Source organism: Phoenix dactylifera, chromosome 14 (genome assembly GCF_009389715.1).
Source record: "Phoenix dactylifera cultivar Barhee BC4 chromosome 14, palm_55x_up_171113_PBpolish2nd_filt_p, whole genome shotgun sequence".
Lineage (NCBI taxonomy): Eukaryota > Viridiplantae > Streptophyta > Magnoliopsida > Arecales > Arecaceae > Phoenix > Phoenix dactylifera.
In genome coordinates this window covers 15,931,201-15,951,531 of record NC_052405.1, presented here as the reverse complement: position 1 = coordinate 15,951,531, position 20,331 = coordinate 15,931,201, and the positions used below count along the sequence as shown (strand labels likewise).

The 20,331-nt window shown below is 37.7% G+C and overlaps 1 protein-coding gene across 2 annotated transcripts in view; it reads left to right on the top strand.

Moving 5' to 3' along the window:
* Window positions 1-1,256: 1,256 nt before the first annotated feature.
* LOC103710847 (beta-galactosidase 15) overlaps window positions 1,257-20,331 on the top strand; it is a 42,483-nt gene continuing 23,408 nt past the window's right edge. For both annotated transcript variants that reach the window (XM_039133827.1, XM_039133826.1), the window contains exons 1-4: window positions 1,257-1,599; window positions 2,715-2,810; window positions 2,900-3,012; window positions 17,964-18,030. In XM_039133827.1, coding sequence (XP_038989755.1) covers window positions 1,417-1,599; window positions 2,715-2,810; window positions 2,900-3,012; window positions 17,964-18,030 — 459 coding nt within the window. In that variant the 5' untranslated portion in view covers window positions 1,257-1,416. The remainder of the gene's footprint in view (window positions 1,600-2,714; window positions 2,811-2,899; window positions 3,013-17,963; window positions 18,031-20,331) is intronic.

Here is a 20,331-nt window from a genome sequence, read left to right as displayed (position 1 = left end):
GACTATTAACTTGCAATAGAAATCTCAACTAAGAGTGGTGCTAAAACTTGAAAACAAATGTATAAGAAATTTTTGCTACTAATCATCAAAAATCAAAAAAGATCTCCAAAGGAAAAAAAACCAAAATGTTTAAAAAGATTCATATAAAATTTCTCTCCAAAAAAAATCTAGATCCTTATGAAAATTCATTAAGAGAATCTCTAGAAAAAGTTATCAGAATGCCTAAAAACCCAAACATCTAGCTACAAAATCTGAACTTTGATAATTTTCATAAAGGAATGACACAAAAAATATCTAAAATCATAGATCTACCATAATTCCATCCAAAAAACATACAAATTCTCCAAAATTCTACTAAAGACCAACCAAAAACTCAAAAATTATAAATAAATTGCTAAAAGTATGAGAGAAATCAATGTTTACCTCTCAAATCGAAGTGGAAAAGCCGAACAAGGGCTCAAAGATAAATGCTTAGAATCTCAGACTACGGTGAGAGTGCAAGAAAGGCATCAAATCTGATAATACCAATCTTGCTCGTGCGTAGATCGGCTCGATCCCTTCTTACCGAGTCGCCAACACTACCTTCGTTTGTGTTCGTCACCCTCTCTCTCTCTCTCCCTCTCAAATGATAGGTTAATCGTGATTGAAAATCCCATGGTGAGAAGAAGATGACATCCACATGCCTCGACGAGTTTAGAGGCGACATTGCGGATTTCTCAAACATTTGAATATATAATTATCTCAAACTTTGAGGATGGTTTGTGTAATTTCCTCTAAAATTATTTTTTTTAAGTACAATATCCGCTTGCACAACTCTTGCGTAAGTATATCCAACAATACCGAGATGGAGAAGAGGAGAGATAGATATATAACTTTCCTAAAAAAACCTCTTCTGAATGATGAGTAGCAAAGAAGACAACCCAATTTATGGCCCTGTTCACCTTTCAGTACACATAAATAGTTTGAAAAAAGCCATAATTTTTACCAACCTGCTCACTAAGCAATAGATGCCTATTTCCATATTTGCGCTCATCCTGTGCCAACTCGGTCACCTCACCTGTGCTCTAAAATCATTTACCATCAGCCTTTTCTGTCTACGCCCGGCACAGGATTATTATCCAAATATAATATCGAAGGATTAATTTGCAATCTAACAGCAAACTGTCAACAAGACAAAGGGCCCGTCAGACAATTCAAACTATGCCAAGGAGTTTCATGCAAAGATATTCCTCCTCGATTCTAAAACTAACCTCTTCACTCCGAATTTCCCACAAAATCCCGTCAACTGGTACTCGGTCGCTTTCACTGCGGGCGAGCGTCTCCAAGCTCTCCTCCAATCTCATCTTTTTCTCTATAGATTTCTCTCGCTTCCGGTCGGTTCTTCGAAGAAGAGAGGAGCCGAGAGCCGAAGGATAGATGTTAGGGTTTCGAAGCGGCCAGGGGCTCTTCGCCGTCGCGGTGGCGGTACAGCTGGCGGTGGTCTCCGCCGCGTTCTTCGAGCCCTTCAACGTGAGCTACGATCACCGCGCTCTCCTCATCAGTGGCAAGCGCCGGATGCTCATCTCCGCCGGAATTCACTATCCTCGAGCCACACCTGAGGTATCATCTCCATTGCTTCCATCCCAATGTCCAGAATTTTTACCGATCGTTTAGGACATCTTGTTCATGATCGAAAATTGAATACGTTGATGGAGTTAGACATACTCTAGTGAATCTTTAGATTTTTTGTTTGTGTTTTTATGTGGTAGTTATTAGAATTGATTGTAATGTGTTGTGTTGTTGCTAATTTCTCAGAAAGGTCCAAGCTTTAATGTCTGAATTCTCCTTGTACATTTTTCGGAGGTTAATATAAAAAAGAGTAAAGATTGGTAAGGTAGAAATGGAACCAGAGCTAGCACTGTACTTATCTGCACACCTTGCATTTATCACAGGAAAAGGTCAACGAGGATAGTCGCCCTCTAGTTGTCCAAAATTGGATGTTGTTCACTGCAGCTGCTTTAGGATGCATGTCCAAGCAGCGTAGTATGGAAGCTGGAAAATCTATTTCCCACTATTTCAAAAGTCTTCATTAACTTGGATCCGTGGAATTCTTTTTCTTCATCCTCCATAACTGAAATTTTATGTATCTTTTAATGAAAACATGTATGTGGGCCTGTGAGGGACTAAGGCTTAAAGTCCCTTCAGGTTGCTCAAAGTCACTTCTTTTTGGGGAATACAGCGGGAGTGCCAGCATTTCGAGTTGAACTTGGGATCTTTCAGCTTAGAAGAGAGGTGCCAACCGGCTAAGATAAGCCAGTTGGTAATGTGGTGCCCATATTGAGCGTTCTTTTTGGCTCTCATCCAACTTAAATTACTTCTGACTTCCATCTCCTATCTTGAAGAAGAGGGAACCATCCTTATACCAGTATATAGTTGAATCATCAACCTATCCAAGTAAAAAAAAAAGGGAAAGGCAAGAAAGAAAAAAGTAACTCATGATTCTGTGAAGTTTGCTTCGTCAGACCATCTTTTGGCACTGATCATGTCAGACTTCCATCATTTGCCTGGCCTGCTGTCATGTTTGATAAATAATGTTATTTTTTGTTTCTTTCATCTTTGCTCTTCTGGTTTCATGTCATATAATATTAGCTACAGGTTAGTAAAATACTTGCATTTTCGACTTGCTAGAATCATTTTGAGTTTCTGTAAGTCTTGTACATTGTGGATGGTATCAGATGTGGCCTGGTCTGATTGCTAAGAGCAAGGAGGGTGGGGCAGATGTCATACAAACTTATGTATTTTGGAATGGGCATGAGCCAACTAGAGGTCAGGTACTGTTCACTTTTTGGATTGCCATAAATTGCATTTTTGCACGATGATCTTGGGCTAGCTTATTCTTACCTTTGATATTTTCTTCCAGTATGACTTCAAAGGAAGATATGATATTGTGAAGTTTGCGAAGTTGATTGGATCCCAAGGGCTATATCTTCATCTTCGTATTGGTCCTTATGCCTGTGCTGAATGGAATTTTGGGTCTCTCCTTTTCCTCTCTAACACCACAACATTTTGTAACATTTTGCTCAAGCTTAAATTTCATCTTAAAGCTAACAAGCATGTATGCATTAAACTGGCACATATTTAAAGTAGTTCTACCTATTTCCTCTGCTCTGTTGACATGGAAGATTCTTCAAAAGCTCTGGTTGTTGGTTTGAAAGATTCAGCTTTATTTTAAGCTTTAAGTATGAATATTTGGTTTCATTATATTATTGCAGTAATGTACTTCTTCTGCAGTGGTTACTGGCTACTGAATTTATCTGTTGCAAAAATGTTGAACATACAAAGTCTGTGGGAAAGATAAGTCATAATTTATCAGAAGAATTTTGCTAAACATGGAATATTAGGAAGCAGAGCAATATCATAACATCAGCAACACTTGTTCTTGCACTCTTCTTAATAATATCGTGCAAATTCTTTCTATAGATTCTTTTTTCATATCCATGTTATATGTTCTTCGATAAATTTCAATATGAGACAAGTTGCATTGTAATTCTTATTTCTTATCTCAAACTATTATTTAAATATTATTTGTTAACACTTATCTCCAGTTGGTCTTGTGTTCAGATATTATAGTATAAATTAACTTGGTTGCATGCATGCGTGTGTAATGTTGTTAATGATGACGTTTTTTCCGTCTAGCTTTGTTGGAAAACATATTTTTGACATCATACAGAAGTTAATCTTGCACATAATCATGAAAACTTAGTAAATAATCCTTCATATATAGCATTTGTTTATTATCATACTCATTTTGGTATCTAACTTATGTGGCATTTGTTATAAAGCTCGAAACTATGAAACAATACTCTAATAGAGGGCGATCATCTAACATGTTCAATTGCAATAGATTATCATTTCTCACTTTTAACATGTTATAATACATGAATTTGTATTATATTTACATAATACTATATATGAGCCTTTTCACAACAATAGTATTGGCACCCCTTGAGGTGGATTTTAGATTGAGATTTTGCTCAAGAGATACCGAAAGTAAGTGATGGTAAAAACCCTTATGCAATAATTCGTAGAAAATAAGTCCTTGTAGTAAAAGAGCATGGGTTGAGCTAGAAATTTAGGGTTTGACCTTTGATGAGTCTTTAGATTTAGAGTTTTAAGTTTTATTATACTGCTATTCTTTTATTTATTGCACATGTATCTCTCTAGGGTTGTCTCAAAAAAACTTTAGACATATTTGAGGGAATTTTTGAGGATGCTTAGCGAGATAACAACCTTTTTGTCAGTTTTGTTGGTGATGAAGGATCCATAACAAGCATATGACTGATGAAGCTAAAGATCCCATGGTCAACAACTCAACAGTTTGCAAATTGAGGATCCTATGTTCAAGGACTTATTTGGCAACGAGAACATGGAAATCAGGCTTTCATAGATCTATCAAATGAGCACCTAACAAGGAACCAACTATCGTTTTTCTTGCAAGAGTGAATCTAGAAATTCAACTATTTTGTGAATCTAGTGGTTGTTATTGAACATTCTATTTAGTCATGTTTTCAAAGTCCCTATGTTCAACCTTGTCAGATGATGAACTGAATGATTCATTAATCATGACTAAAGAACTGGAGATGCCAAATCAGCCATCAATCATTCAATCATGAGGATGGCCCATCTTGGTCGTTAACGTAAAATTTTGGGGATCCAATGGCCAAATACGTGTCTGGACATCATTGAGAATGTTGCCCTAGGTGACAAGCCAAGAGGGGGGGGGAGTGAATTGGGTTTTCTAAATTTTTAATCCCTTAATCAAATTGATAGATGAATGGATAGTTTAGCTAATATTAATTGAGTGTGTGTGGTGAAATTAGAAAGGCACACAATACAAACACATAAGAAATATAGTGATTCGGTGCTCTCCTAAGCACCTACGTCCACTCCCCAAGCGTCCCCTTGGGAATTCACTATAATCCCGCGGATTACAGTTGAATTGTTTTCCGGGCTCACAATCCAAAAACCTTTATACTTTAGTTTTCTGGGATCAGCAATAACCTACGTTGGTTTTGCGGGCTCATCAACAACCTACAATGTTGGTTTTACGGACTTACCAACTAATTTTACAACAAGATTAATAAGTAACAAAAGAGAGCTCCTAAGAGAGCAAATAAAACAATTATAAACTATAAAGAAGAGTTTAGAGAATGTTTATACTTTATAGCTTTGGATGAGCTATTCTCTTCTTTGTCAAGCTTGCTTCACTTCACAAGGATTGGTGGAGCTATGGATGACTCTTTGAAACTGCTCAATAACTTTCTTTTGGCCTTTTTTTGATGAAGCAATTGAATGAGGCTTTCTTTTCTAGGGTTTGCTCTTGAATATTCTTTTTTAATGTCAAAAGATATTTTTCTTTGATGAATAGTGTTTCTTAAATACCTCTCCAACCTCTATTGGTCACTCCCTAACTGTTTGAATTGAAAAATTAGCCGTTGGGAGCTCAAAAAGGACTTCTGTAGAACTAGCCGTTGGGCTGTCACTCGTGCTGGGGTCGACCCAAGCTTTTCTGGGGTCAGCTCAAGTTACTGTTCATCAGCTTTGGGGTCGACTCGAACTTCTCTGGGGTCGGCCCCTGCTACAGTGGGGTCGACCTTTTCATGAACCATAGAGTCTTGTTTTTCTGACTGTTTTCACTGGGGTCGATTCATGCTTTCTTTGGGTCGACCCATGCTACAGTGGGGTCGACCCAAGCTCCATTGGGGTCGGCCCTCTCAGGAATTTCAGAGATACTTTTTTTTTTTTTTGAACGCTCATCCTGAGGTCGGCTCATGTTCTCTTGGGGTCGGCTCAAGTCTTCCTGGGGTTGGCTCCACCTGGGGTCGGCTCAAGGAAACTTGAGGTCGGTCCTCTCAGTAAATTCCAGAGAATTGTTTTCTTTGAGGTTGCAAGTTGGGGTCGGCTCCTCTCTTGGGGTCGGCCTCAGTTACTGTTCATCTGTGCCATTTTTGCAAGGATGTGCCAGATCGTCCCAAAACGTGCCAGGGTCACAATTTTCTGCATCTTAAGGTTAGAATAGTTCATAGGATCAATAGAACATATTTCAAATAATTTTGAGTGTATGGCACGATAGAGCTTCATACCCTTAACAATGAAAACTACAATTTTGCCCTGAAGAGTATACTTGACTTGAAACTTTGCCGAAATAGATTTAAAAGCTTTCTATCATTTTCTACTACATATTTTATCTCGTTGTTAATCATTGAGAGTCGTCTTGATCTCATTTTCTCAATGTATCGTGAATGTATCGAGGGTGTGGCATTCCTTAGTGATGTATCAAGTTAAACTGTGTTGTTAATTTGATATTCCCTCAATTGTTGTGTTAATCATCGAAATAACATTATCATCCTCAATCTTCCCCTTTTTGATGATTACAAAATATTGAGTATCCTTAAGTTGGCATTAATATATGAATTACGGTTTAAAGTTTAGAAAATGCTTTAAAGGCTGAAAATTCAGAATTTTCTAAGTTACAGGATGTGCCAACCAAAAGCTCTCCCTTTCTAATCCAAATTTATGCCAATTGAAGTTTAGTTTTGCTCCCCCTTACTCTTGTATTTTATTAAAGATAAGACTTCAAGAATTTGTACCAATGCAAGAGTTTCAAGCTATGTATCGAAGCAAGTGTCGTATGTGCCATTAATTTAGAATTTTTGATTAAACTTCAAATCTTCTTATTTAGAGATTTTAGAGTGCAGTTTTTTTTTATTGTTATATATATATCTCTCCCCCTTTAAGTAAATATATTTTTTTATTATTATTTTTATTTTTTTTAAATTTAGCTTTGGTTAAGGATGCATATATTCCAACTTCTCTTGCTTCTCCCCTATGCTGCAATTTCTCTCTTCTCTTAGTTCTCCCCTTTTTGTCATCATTAAAAGAATATGTAATATATGGATGAAAAGTATTTCAATGACAAAGATCATAAAACATAATTAGACATTGCATTTCATAAGAGTCAAAATTACAATGTTCTAATGAGCCAAATAAGATAACATCATTTTCAAACAATAGAAAGCAAGATACATAGATATCTAGAGTGTCTCTAGGCACTAATCTAGATGAGTCCCTGCAGTGCTATCAGTAGGCCTAGAGGCATCCAAGGGCTGGGATCTGGCTCTAGATCTCCTAGCATATGTGGCGAGAGGAGGTCTGGGCTGATATGATTGTGAGGGTCTGTGAGCCCTATGAGCTGGCTGGCTCTGTGCCGAGACCTCTGACTCAGCTACTCGAGCTCCCGAAGGACCATGAAACTCTCTCTCTCTGTAAAGCTGTCATCCAGTCCGTGTGACCTATCAGCTGAGCAGATAATCCTCTAATCTTAGCCGTCATACTGTCCATCCTACCCAACATGCTATCGGAGAGACCCCTCACTTGAGTTGATACAAGTTTAGTCATCCTACTCCAATATTCCTCTATATATCATGTAGGTGTGGATGATGAGGGTCCTGCCTCTGCATGTGCCTTTGCATGTGTCGAAGGGTGGTCAAGAGGTACCTCAGGCTCAGAAATGGAGTCTCCAGGCTCTGGTGCATGTGCCCCTGCACCTCTACGCACCCACTGACCATTCACCTTCTCATAACCCATGCGCACAAGGGAATGTGCAGTATAGGTGTTGGTAAATAACAAGTTCCTGGATATCTCTCGCTCTACACAAATGTCATGATGACTGAATATCAAGGTGAGTACCATACTGTATGGCAAGGAGGCTCTCGATCTGGATACGACCTCACGCATCTGCCTGATCATCATGGTTGGAAGATTCAGGAAAATACCCTGAATAACATGCTCCATAATAGCTAGATCATGCTCAGACACATGGTCGAATCTCCCGCTCTTCGGAAACAATATCCGACCTATGAAGTTATGCAACAACCTCATTTCAGCTGATAAAGAGCTTGCTAACAAATTGTTTGAGTAATCAATGTCATCTCTTTCTAAAATCAGCTGTAGAGCTCTAATCTTGTGCTCTGGTTTGTCTGGTGTGGCATCCTCACAGGGAAGATGAAGCAGCTATCCTAGGCTTTCCTCAGAAACATGAACTCGAGCTCCACGAACCTCGGACACAAGCCCCCTTGGACCGACCCGTAGAAAGGCATAAAACTCACGAACTAAACTCGGATAGGTCTTTAAATCTAGGGAGCAAAGATACTCCTACTCTTGTTGTTGGATCCAACCACCCAATCGAAATCCTTCTTGATCCAAAAACTCGAAGTGAATCCTTCTACCCGTAGTAACCGGTCTCCCCGCATACTTAGCAAGTTGAACTGAAGGGGAAGGAGGTGGAGGAGGCTCCGCACGTGGCTCAGATCGTGGAGGCACTGTAGAGACTCTCTAGGATGCTCCCCTACAATGGTTGGGCGTGATACTCTTCCGGCGCGCTTGGCCACCGCTCATTTGGGTCCCATTTTCACCAAATCCTTCCTTAGAACTTGATCTAACGACTTGGGAGAACGATCAACCACTGTTTGGAAGTGATTGGGGGGTATTGGAGAGCAAAAAAATTAGTTTATGGGAGGGTACAAAGAACAGTGATGCCCTAATGTAGCTCACGGCTCTCTTTTAAAAACGGGGGTCTCGCCGTTGGGTCGACCCCAAGTTTTGCTTGGGTCGACTCAAGGAGGGGTCGACCCCACTTTAGGCTCGGGTCGGCCCCGGTTCAGGCTCCAATTTTTTTTTTTTATATTCTTCCTTCTTTCTGATCCTTAACAAATCTTTATGAGACATTGATATATGTGTAAGGAATCTATAAATTAATAATCTTATCAATATTTCATGGAATTTACAAAATGGGAGGAGCGTATCATGAAACAACTTTTTTCTCCCCCCCTTTTTTTTAATCAAAGGGATCACATATGCCTAATTCTCTTCTAAGCATGCAGAATCTATATTCACTTAGAAGTTTTGTAAATATATCAGCTAATTGTTTCTCGGTACACACATGCTCAATACATACATTCTCATTTTGCACATGATTTCTGATGAAGTGATACCTAATTTCAATATGCTTTGCCTTAGAGTGCTGAACCGGATTTTTAGTGAGATTGATGACACTAGTGTTATCACATTTTATAGGAATTTTGTCAAGTTTGATTCCATAGTCCTCTAGTTGTTGCTTGAGCCATAGTACTTGGGCACAACAACTCCCGGTAGCGATGTATTCGGCCTCAGCCGTCGACAATACTACTGAATTCTGCTTTTTACTAAACCATAATACTAAATTGTTTTCTAAGAATTGACATGTCCCACTAGTGCTCTTCCTATCTAATTTGCATCCAGTAAAATCTGCATCAGAGTATGCAAGCAAATTAAGACAAAAATCTCTAGAGTACCATAACCCTATGTTTGTGGTTCCTCTTAGATATCTAAGAATTCTTTTGACAGCACTTAGATGGGATTCCTTAGGGTCTGATTGGTATATAGCACATATTCCTACACTAAACACTATGTCAGGCCTACTAGCAGTAAGGTAAAGCAAAGATCCAATTAAGCCTCTATAGAGTTTCATATCTATACTTTTTCTTTTCTCATCTTTGTCTAGCTTACTGGTGGGGTTCATTGGAGTACCTATTTCCTTGTGATTTTCATTTCCAAACTTCTTTAGTATTTCTTTTGTATACTTAGTTTGATGAATAAAAATTTCTTCCTTAGTTTGCTTGATTTCTAATCCGAGAAAGAAATTAAGTTCTCCCATCATACTCATCTTGAACTCTCCTTGCATTAATTCAGCAAACTCTTTACAAAGACTATCATTAGTGGCACCGAATATGATGTCATCTACATATATTTGTAGTTTTGTACCACTAGCAGATTTTTGTCTTTTTTCTTAAGGAAAAGTGTTTTATCTACGTTTTCTCTACTAAAATCATTATTTAACAGAAATTTACTTAGTCGGTCATACCATGCCCTAGGTGCTTGTTTTAATTCGTATAGTGCCTTGTGCAATCTAAACACATGATTAGGAAATTCATGACTTTCAAAACTAGGGGGTTACTCTACATACACTTCCTCTTCTATATAACCATTTAAGAAGACACTTTTTACATCCATTTGATATAGTTTGAAATCCATAAAGCATGCAAATACTAGAAGTAGTCTAATAGCTTCTAATCTAGCTACGGGAGCAAATGTTTCTTCAAAATCTATCCCTTCTTCTTGAATGTATCCCTTAGCTACAAGTCTAGCTTTATTTCTTGTAACTACTCCATTTTTATCTAACTTATTTCTAAAGACCCATTTTATTCCAATTACAGAATTATGCTTTGGTCTTTTAGTTAATGTCCATACATTACTCTTTCTAAATTGATTTAATTCTTCTTGCATGACATTAATCCAATTTATGTCATGCTCAGCTTCTTCATAATTTTTAGGTTCTATTTGTGAAACAAAAGCAAGATAATCATTCAAATTTCTTAGAGAGGATCGAGTTCTTACCTCTAAAATATTTAGCAGTTGGTTTCTTATTCTTCCAAAGTTCATAGAGAGTTTTCTTTGTAATCGGACGAATTAAAACGCGATTTAAAATATGGCAAGCTGTATTTATAGCTTCAGCCCAAAAGTACTTTAGAAGATTTGACTCACATATAGTGCGAGCCATTCTGCCAAAGTCCTATTTTTTCTTTCAACAACCCCATTTTGTTGAGGCGTTCTAGGTTCTGAAAATTGATGAGAAATATCGTTTTCATTACAGAATTCTTCAAAATGTTGATTTTCAAATTCAGTTCCATGATCACTTCGAATAGCAACTAAGGTGAAATTTTTTTCAGTTATAACATTTTTATAATATTTCAAAAATGCTGGAAATGCTTCATTCTTATGTGCAAGAAACGAAACCCATGTTTATCTTGAGAAATCATTCACTATTACTTGTCCATACTTTTTTCCTCCTGGACTTGTTGTTCTAGTAGGTCCAAATAGATCCATGGGAATGAGTCCAAAAGACCTAGTGGTTGACACTACATTCTTTGATTTGAAAGATAATCTTGTTTGTTTTTCTAATTGACATGGTCCACAGATTTTGTCTTTTTCAAAAATTAATTTTGGCACATCTCTTATCAAATCCTTTTTGACTAGTTTTGATATTAAGTTCATACTAGCATGTCCTAGTCTATGATGCCATAGCCAACTTGTTTCATTTTTTTTCTTTTCATTTGTGATTAAGCATAACCCATTTTTTTTGGCTAAGTCATCAAGATCTATCATATAAATGTTTCCATGCCTATGTCCAATGAATACTATGCTATTATCTTTAGGATTTGTGATTATGCATACTGAAGCTTCAAATGAAACTTTAAGACTTTTATCACAAAATTGACTTATGCTAAGTAAGTTATGTTTCAAACTATTAACCAATAAAATATTTTCTATAAAAGTAGATGGAGTGATACGAATTTTATCCTTTCCAATGATATGTCCTTTTCCATTGTCTCCATAGGTTACCACTCCACCATCCTTAGATTCCAAGGTGACAAATTGCTCTATGTCATCTGTCATGTGTTTTGAACAGCCGCTATCTAGATACCAACGTCTATTCTTGTCATTGGCTGTAAGACACACCTGCAATCAAAATCAAGGATGTACTTTAGGTATCCAAACTATGTTGGGTCCTTTAGGGTTAGTGTTTGATGTTCCTTTTGGAACCCAAGTTTTTTTGTATTTTAGTTTGCTCTTTTCACTCAATTTGTTATAGTTGAATTTTCTAAAATTACATTCGTATGCTTTGTGTCCTACTATATTGCAATAATGACAAGTTATATTTTTATTTTTGACTTTTATAAATATATTCTTAAGTATTTTTACTTTCTATTTGTTTTATATCCTAATCCTGCTTTATCATACGCAGCTTTTTAACTATCAAAAATCATATTTAATTTAATTGAGCTAAGTGTAAACTTGTCTACTAAGGATTTATATTTTTCTGCATCTTTTTTTAGTTTAAAATTTTCAGTAATTAGATTTTTAGTTTTATTAGTGAACTTTTTACTTAATGTTTTAAAGTCATTAGATAGTTTCAGCTTTTCTTTTATAAGAGATTGATTTTCATCTTTTAAAACTTTATTTTTATTAATTAGCTTCTTGTGCTCTTCCATAAGATCTAAAAATGCATCATGTAATTCTTCTACTGTAAAATCACACTCAAGTTCAGAATCTACCTCATCTTCGTTGGCCATGTAGCAGATTTGAGCCGTGTCTTGCTGATCTTTCTTTTCCGAACTTGACTTCTCACTTTCACTCTATTCAGCTATGAGAATCTTCTTTTTGAGTTTTCTTGCCATCCATTTCAATTTTGGGCAATCTATCTTGAAATGCCCGGGCTTGTTACACTCATAGCAAATTGGCACTTCTTTTTCTTTCTCTTTGTCCTTTTTCTTTTCCTTGCTTGAGCTGCCTTTGAGAAAAGGCTTCCTTTTGTGAAATTTTTTCTTCCCTCTCATGAATTTTCTGAATTTCTTCGCGAGCATAGCCATTCCTTCTTCGTCATATTCCTCCTCTTCATGAGACTCTTTTGATTCAATATTTTGTTTTGGAGTCGTGGACTTCAGGGCAATGGTTTTCTTTTTCTTGACATCTTCTTCTGAATTTTGCTTCATGGTCAACTCATGGGTCATGAGTGATCTTAGAAGCTCTTCCAATTGTAGTGTGTTGAGGTCCTTTGCCTCTTGAATTGCGGTTACCTTGGCCTCCCAAACTCTTGGTAGAGACCTGAGAATTTTTCGCACCAATTCAGAGTTAGTATAAGATTTGCCTAAACTCTTTAGTCCATTTATGATATCCGTGAATCTAGTGAACATTTCAGTTATGGACTCAGTGGACTCTATTTTAAACAATTCATATCTATATACTAACATATTTATTTTTGACTCTTTAACTTGATTAGTTCCTTCATGTGTGACTTCTAGTCTATCCCAAATTTCTTTGGCTGAGGTGCATATAGATATTCTATTGAATTCATTTACATCTAGAAAGCAGTAAAGTACATTAATGGCTTTAGCGTTTAGTTGCGCTAGTCTCTTATCACTGTCATCCCAATCTATTTCAGGTTTAGGAATGATTGTGCCCTCTATGCTAATTATGGGTGTGTGTGATCCTCTAGTTATAATATTCCATAAATTATAATCTAGAGCTTGAATAAATATCCTCATCCTAACTTTTCAATATGTGTAGTTTGTGCCATTTAACAAGGAAGGTCTATTTGTGGATTACCCCTCGCTTATAGAACATCCTACTTGGGTTGCCATGATTTTTGGCTCTTGATCGTGAGATCAATAAATACTATGAGAGCACCTGCTTTGATACCACTTGTTGCCCTAGGTGACAAGCCAAGAGGGGGGTGAATTGGGTTTTCTAAATTTTCAATCCCTTAATCAAATTGATAGATGAATGGATAGTTTAGCTAATAGTAATTGAGTGTGTGTGGTGAAATTAGAAAGGCACACAATACAAACACATAAGAAATATAGTGGTTCGGTGCTCTCTTAAGCACCTACGTCCACTCCCCAAGCGTCCCTTTGGGAATTCACTATAATTCCGTGGATTACAGTTAGATTGTTTTCCGGGCTTACAATCCAAAAACCTTTACACTTTGGTTTTTCGGGATCACCAATAATCTATGTTGGTTTTGCGGGCTCACTAACAACTTACAATGTTGGTTTTACGGGCTTACCAACTAACCTTACAACAAGATTAATAAGTAACAAAAGAGAGCTCCCAAGAGAGCAAATAAAACAATTATAAACTACAAAGAAGAGTTTGGAGGAGCTATTCTCTTCTTTGTCAAGCTTGCTTCACTTCACAAGGATTGGTGGAGCTATTGATGACTCTTTGAAACTGCTCAACAACTTTTTTTTGGCCCTTTTTTGATGAAGCAATTGAATGAGGCTTTCTTTTCTAGGGTTTGCTCTTGAATATTCTTTTTGAATGTCAAAAGATGTTTTTCTCTAATCAATAGTATCTCTTAAATACCTCCCCAACCTCTATTGGTCACTCTCTAATTGTTTGAATTGAAAAACTAGCCGTTTCTGGCTGTTGGAAGCTCAAAAAGTACTTCTGCAGAACTAGCCGGTGGGCTGTCATCCGTGCTGGGGTCGACCCAAGCTTTTCTGGAGTCGGCTCAAGTTACTGTTCATTAGCTTTGGGGTCGACTCGAACTTCTCTGGGGTCGGCCCCTGCTACAGTGGGGTTGGCCTTCTCAGGAACCACAGAACCTTGTTTTTTTGACTGTTTCTCTGGGGTCGACTCATGCTTTCTTGGGGTCGACCCATGCTACAGTGGGGTCGACCCAAGCTCCATGGGGTAGGCCCTCTCAGGGATTTCAGAGACATGCTTTTTTTTTTTTTTGAACACTCATCCTGGGGTCGGCTCCACTAGGGTCGGCTCCACCTGGAGTCGGCTCAAGAAAACTTGGGGTCGGCCCTCTCAGTAAATTCCAGAGAGTTATTTTTTTTGAGGTTGCAAGTTGGGGTCGGCTCAAGAATTTTTGAGGTCGGCCCCAGTTACTGTTCATCTGTGCCATTTTTGCAAGGATGTGCCTGATCGTCCCAAAACGTGCCAGTGTTGACTCCACCTCTTCTAGGGTCGACTCCTACTCTGTGCCAAGTGTGTCACTCCGTGCCAGTGCGTGCCATATGTATCAGGGTCGATTCCAAACCTCTTTGGGGTCAACTTAACTCACAATTTTCTGCATCTTAAGGTTAGACTAGTTCATAGGATCAATAGAACATATTTCAAATAATTTTGAGTGTATGGCATGATAGAGCTTCATACCCTTAACAATGAAAATTACAGTTTTGCCCTTAAGAGTATACTTGACTTGAAACTTTGCCGAAATAGATTTGAAAGCTCTCTATCATTTTCTACTACATATTTTATCTCGTTGTTAATCATTGAGAGTCGTCTTGATCTCATTTTCTCAATGTATCGTGAATGTATCGAGGGTGTAGCATTCTTTAGTGATGTATCAAGTTAAACTGTGTTGTTAATTTGATATTTCCTCAATTGTTGTGTTAATTATCGAAATAACATTATCATCCTCAGAGAAGATCTTTGGGGTATCATTAAATTTTGATGTTATTCTCATCATTTTCTTATTTTTGATTTATTTACAACAATAGCCTTTTGGGGCTGTATGTTGATTGCAGGGCTTCCACTTCAGTTATATTGGATATCAAGGTACACCATCTTGGCCCGAATCGGGCAATATAGAGCATATCATGCCGTACCAGTTCAATACCGATTTTTGGTATGGGTGGCGTGCTGAGTATCGATACGCCAAAAAAACTCCATATTGTACCGTACCGACACTGTGCTAGTGTAGCACCGGTACAGGGTCCGGTATCGAGACGGCAAACCTTGTTGGATATGACTTTAGGTTGCCAGGATGAGATACAACTTCTTGGTGTCTTAGAAGTGCCAAACTGGCTCATTTTTGCCAAGCTGAATGTCCTTTTATCAGGATTAGGGATTGTTTATTTGGTCATAATATTATTTACTATGGCTTGAAAGTTCTATGCTATTAGTATTTCACTTGTTATGGCCTTAGGGTTTTTATCTTGATGTTGTCATTTATATGCCAGTATTCTCCAGGCCAAGATGCATTATAAAACAAACATTTATATGCAGACTAAACATTTTTCAAGTGCTGGCTGGGTTGCTTTCCATGTTTTACTAGTAGTAACTGCTACTTGTTGGAGGTAATATGGATAATGAAAAATAAAAAATAGATTTTGGTGCTTGGTCTGGTATGAAAAGTGTATGTTATTCTACAACCCAAATTTCTTGCGACCTTGTGTCTAAAAACTCACCGACAGAGATTGACAACCATTAAAACTATATTGCGATCTAGTTTATTATGGAAGAACGTAGCACCGAGGAGGTTGAGCATGATCGCTTTCAGTTAGATGCACATCAATGATTCAGGTCGATTTGGAACTCCTGCTAGAGAGGAGAGTTTTTACTGCAAGGGAGGCAGGAGCAGATCCTCATCTTCTTCTGGCTCAAATCTCACATCCAGGGCACGGGTCTCCTTTGAAGGGCGCCTATTAACTAACCTATTTTATTGGGCTTGCTTGGCTTTCTCTTAGCTTCCCTTCACTTGTCCCATATATGAAGAGCAAGAGGAATCGGGTTCGGGTGAGCTTTTCTTTCACCGGCATGAGCCACCTCTTCTTTTGTCCGGAGAGCGGGCATATTACCCTAGTTGCAGGATTTGGTTCTTTGTTTTCCACCTGTTGGGAAGTCCAACGTTTGGCGTGAACTGAGGAGCTTCCTGCCTTTAAAGAATAGAAATGACTGACTAGACGGGTTTATCCTTTTCCTCCTGCCTGCAGTTTTTTTTCTCTGTTGTGGCGTGGCTGAATGTTGAATTCCCTCAAATCCGCATAGCTGACCATAACCTTAATTCACAGGATAATTCCGCAAATTCATTATTCCTAGCGAATTCTGGGGCTGTGTTTACGGGGGCTGACTATTCAGCTGCTTATTCCGATGGTGCATCTCCAGCAATCCGAAGAAGGTATTCCAAGGCTAGCCGACCTTATAGGAAAAGGTATGCTGCTTATTCCTCGAAGGGGGCGGCTTTGCTCATGCACGAAGAGCGGGAGAGGGGAAGAGCGGAGCTCCAACCAGGAAATGGAAACAACTAAGTATTAGTTAGGTTTAGGTTGCGGAAATGGTAACAGCGGCTTAAGCCATTAATTGGTTGAGGAAGAGGCCTTTCCCTTGACCGCTTCCAGCTCTTGTTCTCTTTCCCTTTCTTTGATCGAGCGCAGCGAGAAGCAGTCTGGCGAACCTTGTGCTCAAAAGCCTTCCTTTTTTTCTTTCGAAGCCCGAAGCCTCATTGGTTGATCCAGCTATTTAGGTCCATCTTATGCATGGGAAAGTTGCACACAAGTGACACATTTTATATCAGATTTCTAGAAAGGCAGGCTGGTACGTCTGCAAGGCAGTATAGGTGTCAAGTTGTCAAGTTATTAATTACTCACTGCAAGATAGGTCTTCTGTGACATTGTTCCAGCTTGATGGAAATTATTGGTGGATTTGATGGTTTGTTTTTGCTATTTATCCTGTAGACTGTAGTGCATATTCAAGTTGATTAATGGTTCTTCGGTGTTCTATTGGTTCACTACATTATATTCATTAATTACCAATGTGAAAGCATTTGTCATTTTTGCTTCCCCTCACTGGTTTATGTAATGCTCAAACTGGAAATTGGCGCCATGTAACTTTCATCATATATTCATATCGCATTCTCTCATTGTTTCTCCTTTCTTTACCTTCTTTCACATGATTTTATGACATCCCATGTTGCAAATCAGGTCATCACAGTGCATAACAAAATTAGCATGTAGAAAAATTATTTATAGATTGCAGTTATTTTTCATGGTGGTAATAGAAGTAGAAAAAGAATAATTTGGACCTGTTTATTACTCTCATCAAATTTTGTTTGACCAAGCAATGAAAGAAAGCTTGCATTAATGATGTGGGTGTAATTATCATCTGATACACTTAAGATTTGTGAAAATATGTTAAGTCTTTTTGAGCACTTAAATATCACTAAAATAAACCAGCAAAAGACTATACCCTTAGACATACAAAAGTCTATACCCTTAGACATACTTCTATCATACCAGTCAAATATTAAATACATCTCCAAGGGCATCATATGAAAATTAAATATATTTTACTTGTGGCACTTTTGGTCCTTATTTCTTGGTACTAATTTGTGATCTATTTTCTTCTAAAATCCTGCAATAGTTATATGTAACTTTGGCAGAAACCATGGAAGCTTGAGTATTTTCCTCTGCTTATTCCCTAATCTTCTGCTTCTATTTACATCTGTCCTTTTCTTGTGGATGATGTAATTGTGCGGACAGTCTTAGCATAACATTTTCTTCTCTGACCTTGTTTGTGTTTATGCATTTTCATAGGGGTTTCCCAGTTTGGTTACGTGATATCCCTGGTATAGAGTTCCGAACTAACAATGAACCATTCAAGGTATCGTGGTTTGATGGCTTAACATTGTTGCAGATGCATCTTATATTTATATCTGCTTTAAATCTTTCACATGCTTCATTACACTATCCTCTTTTAGATCTGTTGTTTGCATATGCTAACATATGCTTAGTAATACTATCATTAATAAGCCATTCACAACTCTTAACTGATTAATACAATTCGGTTTTAGCCAAAAAAAAAGTTCACAGGAATAGTTTCTATTAGTTTAAAAATATCATATGTTCAAGGTAAAAAATGGAAATGTAGGTCACATGTTGGTATCATCCATTACTAGTCCTTCTAATATTTTGACTAATGATTTCTTTTCTGTTCAATAAATCAAACTATCACTCTCTGCTGTGTTTGTTGATACTAAATCTCACCATAGTTCAGGCAGTGCAATGAAAAACCATGAATCAATCAAGAGTTAAATTGATATGTGATAATTGAATGTATGCATTCTTTGTTTTTAGTGATTGTCTAGAGTTAAAATTTCATCCCGGAACTTCTGAAATTTTCTAAGTGCCCGATATAGGGTATACCAAATATTTTTTCTTTGACATTTATTCTTATCTGGGTTCATTTTGATCCAAGCCTTGTATCAACAGAAAGTTGTAATTTGATCGTACATGAGATATCATACTTCTTTCTGCCTTGAGTGGCATGTAATATGGCCTTTTCTTTCTTGCTAGAACTGTTATTGTGCACTTTATATTCTTTCATGTTGTTTTTATTATAATGAATCGACTGCATAAGCTATCATTTCGAGGCCCCAAGGACATGCCTGCACATGTGTGTCGGGTTAAATACAGGTTGGGATGAAAAACTATAAATCTATATCTGATCCATTTAATAAACTAGTTTTATATTAAGATCTAAACCCGATCTGCTTATTAGGTGGGTAACATGACCCAACATGCATGACCTGTTTAATAAACAGATTGGGTTGGGTTGGGTTGCCCTAATTTGTTCCCCAATCTATTGCCTCCCTTCCCCCTTCATCTCACTCTAAATTCCCTTCCCCCAAACCCTAACCCTAGAATCTATGGGGTTTGAGTGGCAATGTAACTCAAGTTGATTTTGATTTTGAGAAAGTCCTAAACCTTGCTCTGGATTCTGGACTCGAAGGGCCAGGTGGTGCGGCTAGAGGGGAAGGTGGCTGCAGGGGAACCAAAGGGCATGAACCATGTAGAAAAGCAATTAGCATTTAGCGAGGTCATTGTGGGTGGCTCTATTGTGGAGATTCTCATCAGTGGGGTGATGACTCTTGGAGAGTTGGGAATTGGGATCTTATGTCTCAACGCCCTTCCTGGAATCGGGATTTTGGGTCTCAACATCTGACAGGAAGGGAGCGGCAAGGAAATAGGATTGTGGGAGGGAAAAGTGGAAGGGATGTGCTGCCCCAAAACCATGTTCTCCAACGTTGGAATGAGTCGGGTGCTGAACATATTAAACAGGGCTGAATCAACTTAGATGGTAAACAGATCTAGCTTGGTTAGATGGGGTAGGACTCTTAACCTGAACCTGACCTTTTCTGGTAAAACAAGTAAAATGGGTCTGACTTGTTTAAGAAGTAAGAACATACCTATTTATACCGAACTTAAACATATTTATCTCGGGTCAATTGCATGTCGAGGTGGCGAGTTAGGTCATGGATTGCCACCCCTATGGGTACATCAATGAGAAGATCATGTAGTTGATTCTTGTAGCACCGGTTTGCATGAGGTCCATTAATGACTTGCTTGTCAACCTTTAGAACAGGGTTTTAACACTTGCTTTTTTGGTTTTGGTTTTTGTCTCCCCTAAGTAGAGTTTTAGTTTCAACAATCTCAATGGTTTTAGTTGTTTTGAGCTTTGGTCAACAAAGTCAGATTAAAAAAAGAAAGAAAAATAAAAGAAAACAAGGCAAGCCATCTAACATCATTTTGTTGTATTTAACTAGGATCATAGCTTTTGTAATTTGGATGGCTTTTGCAAAACTAAATTATATTGATTTTTGAAGTTAAATGCACTAATTATATAAAATCTAATTTTACTAGATCCAAAACTCCAATTTATATCCATATCAATTATGCTATAAGAAAAAGGATGATCAGATCTAAAATGAAGAAATATGCATTGCCAAGGATAGGCTAATTTAGATTGAGAATTTCAAAATTCAAATGTATGCGCATAATTGAGTCAATATACATAATCAAACTAAGGCAAATAAAGCCTATGCATCAAACTAGGCTACTTAGATCAAGAGGTGCAACTTATATAATCAAATTACACTAATAGTGTCACAAATACTTTTTGAAA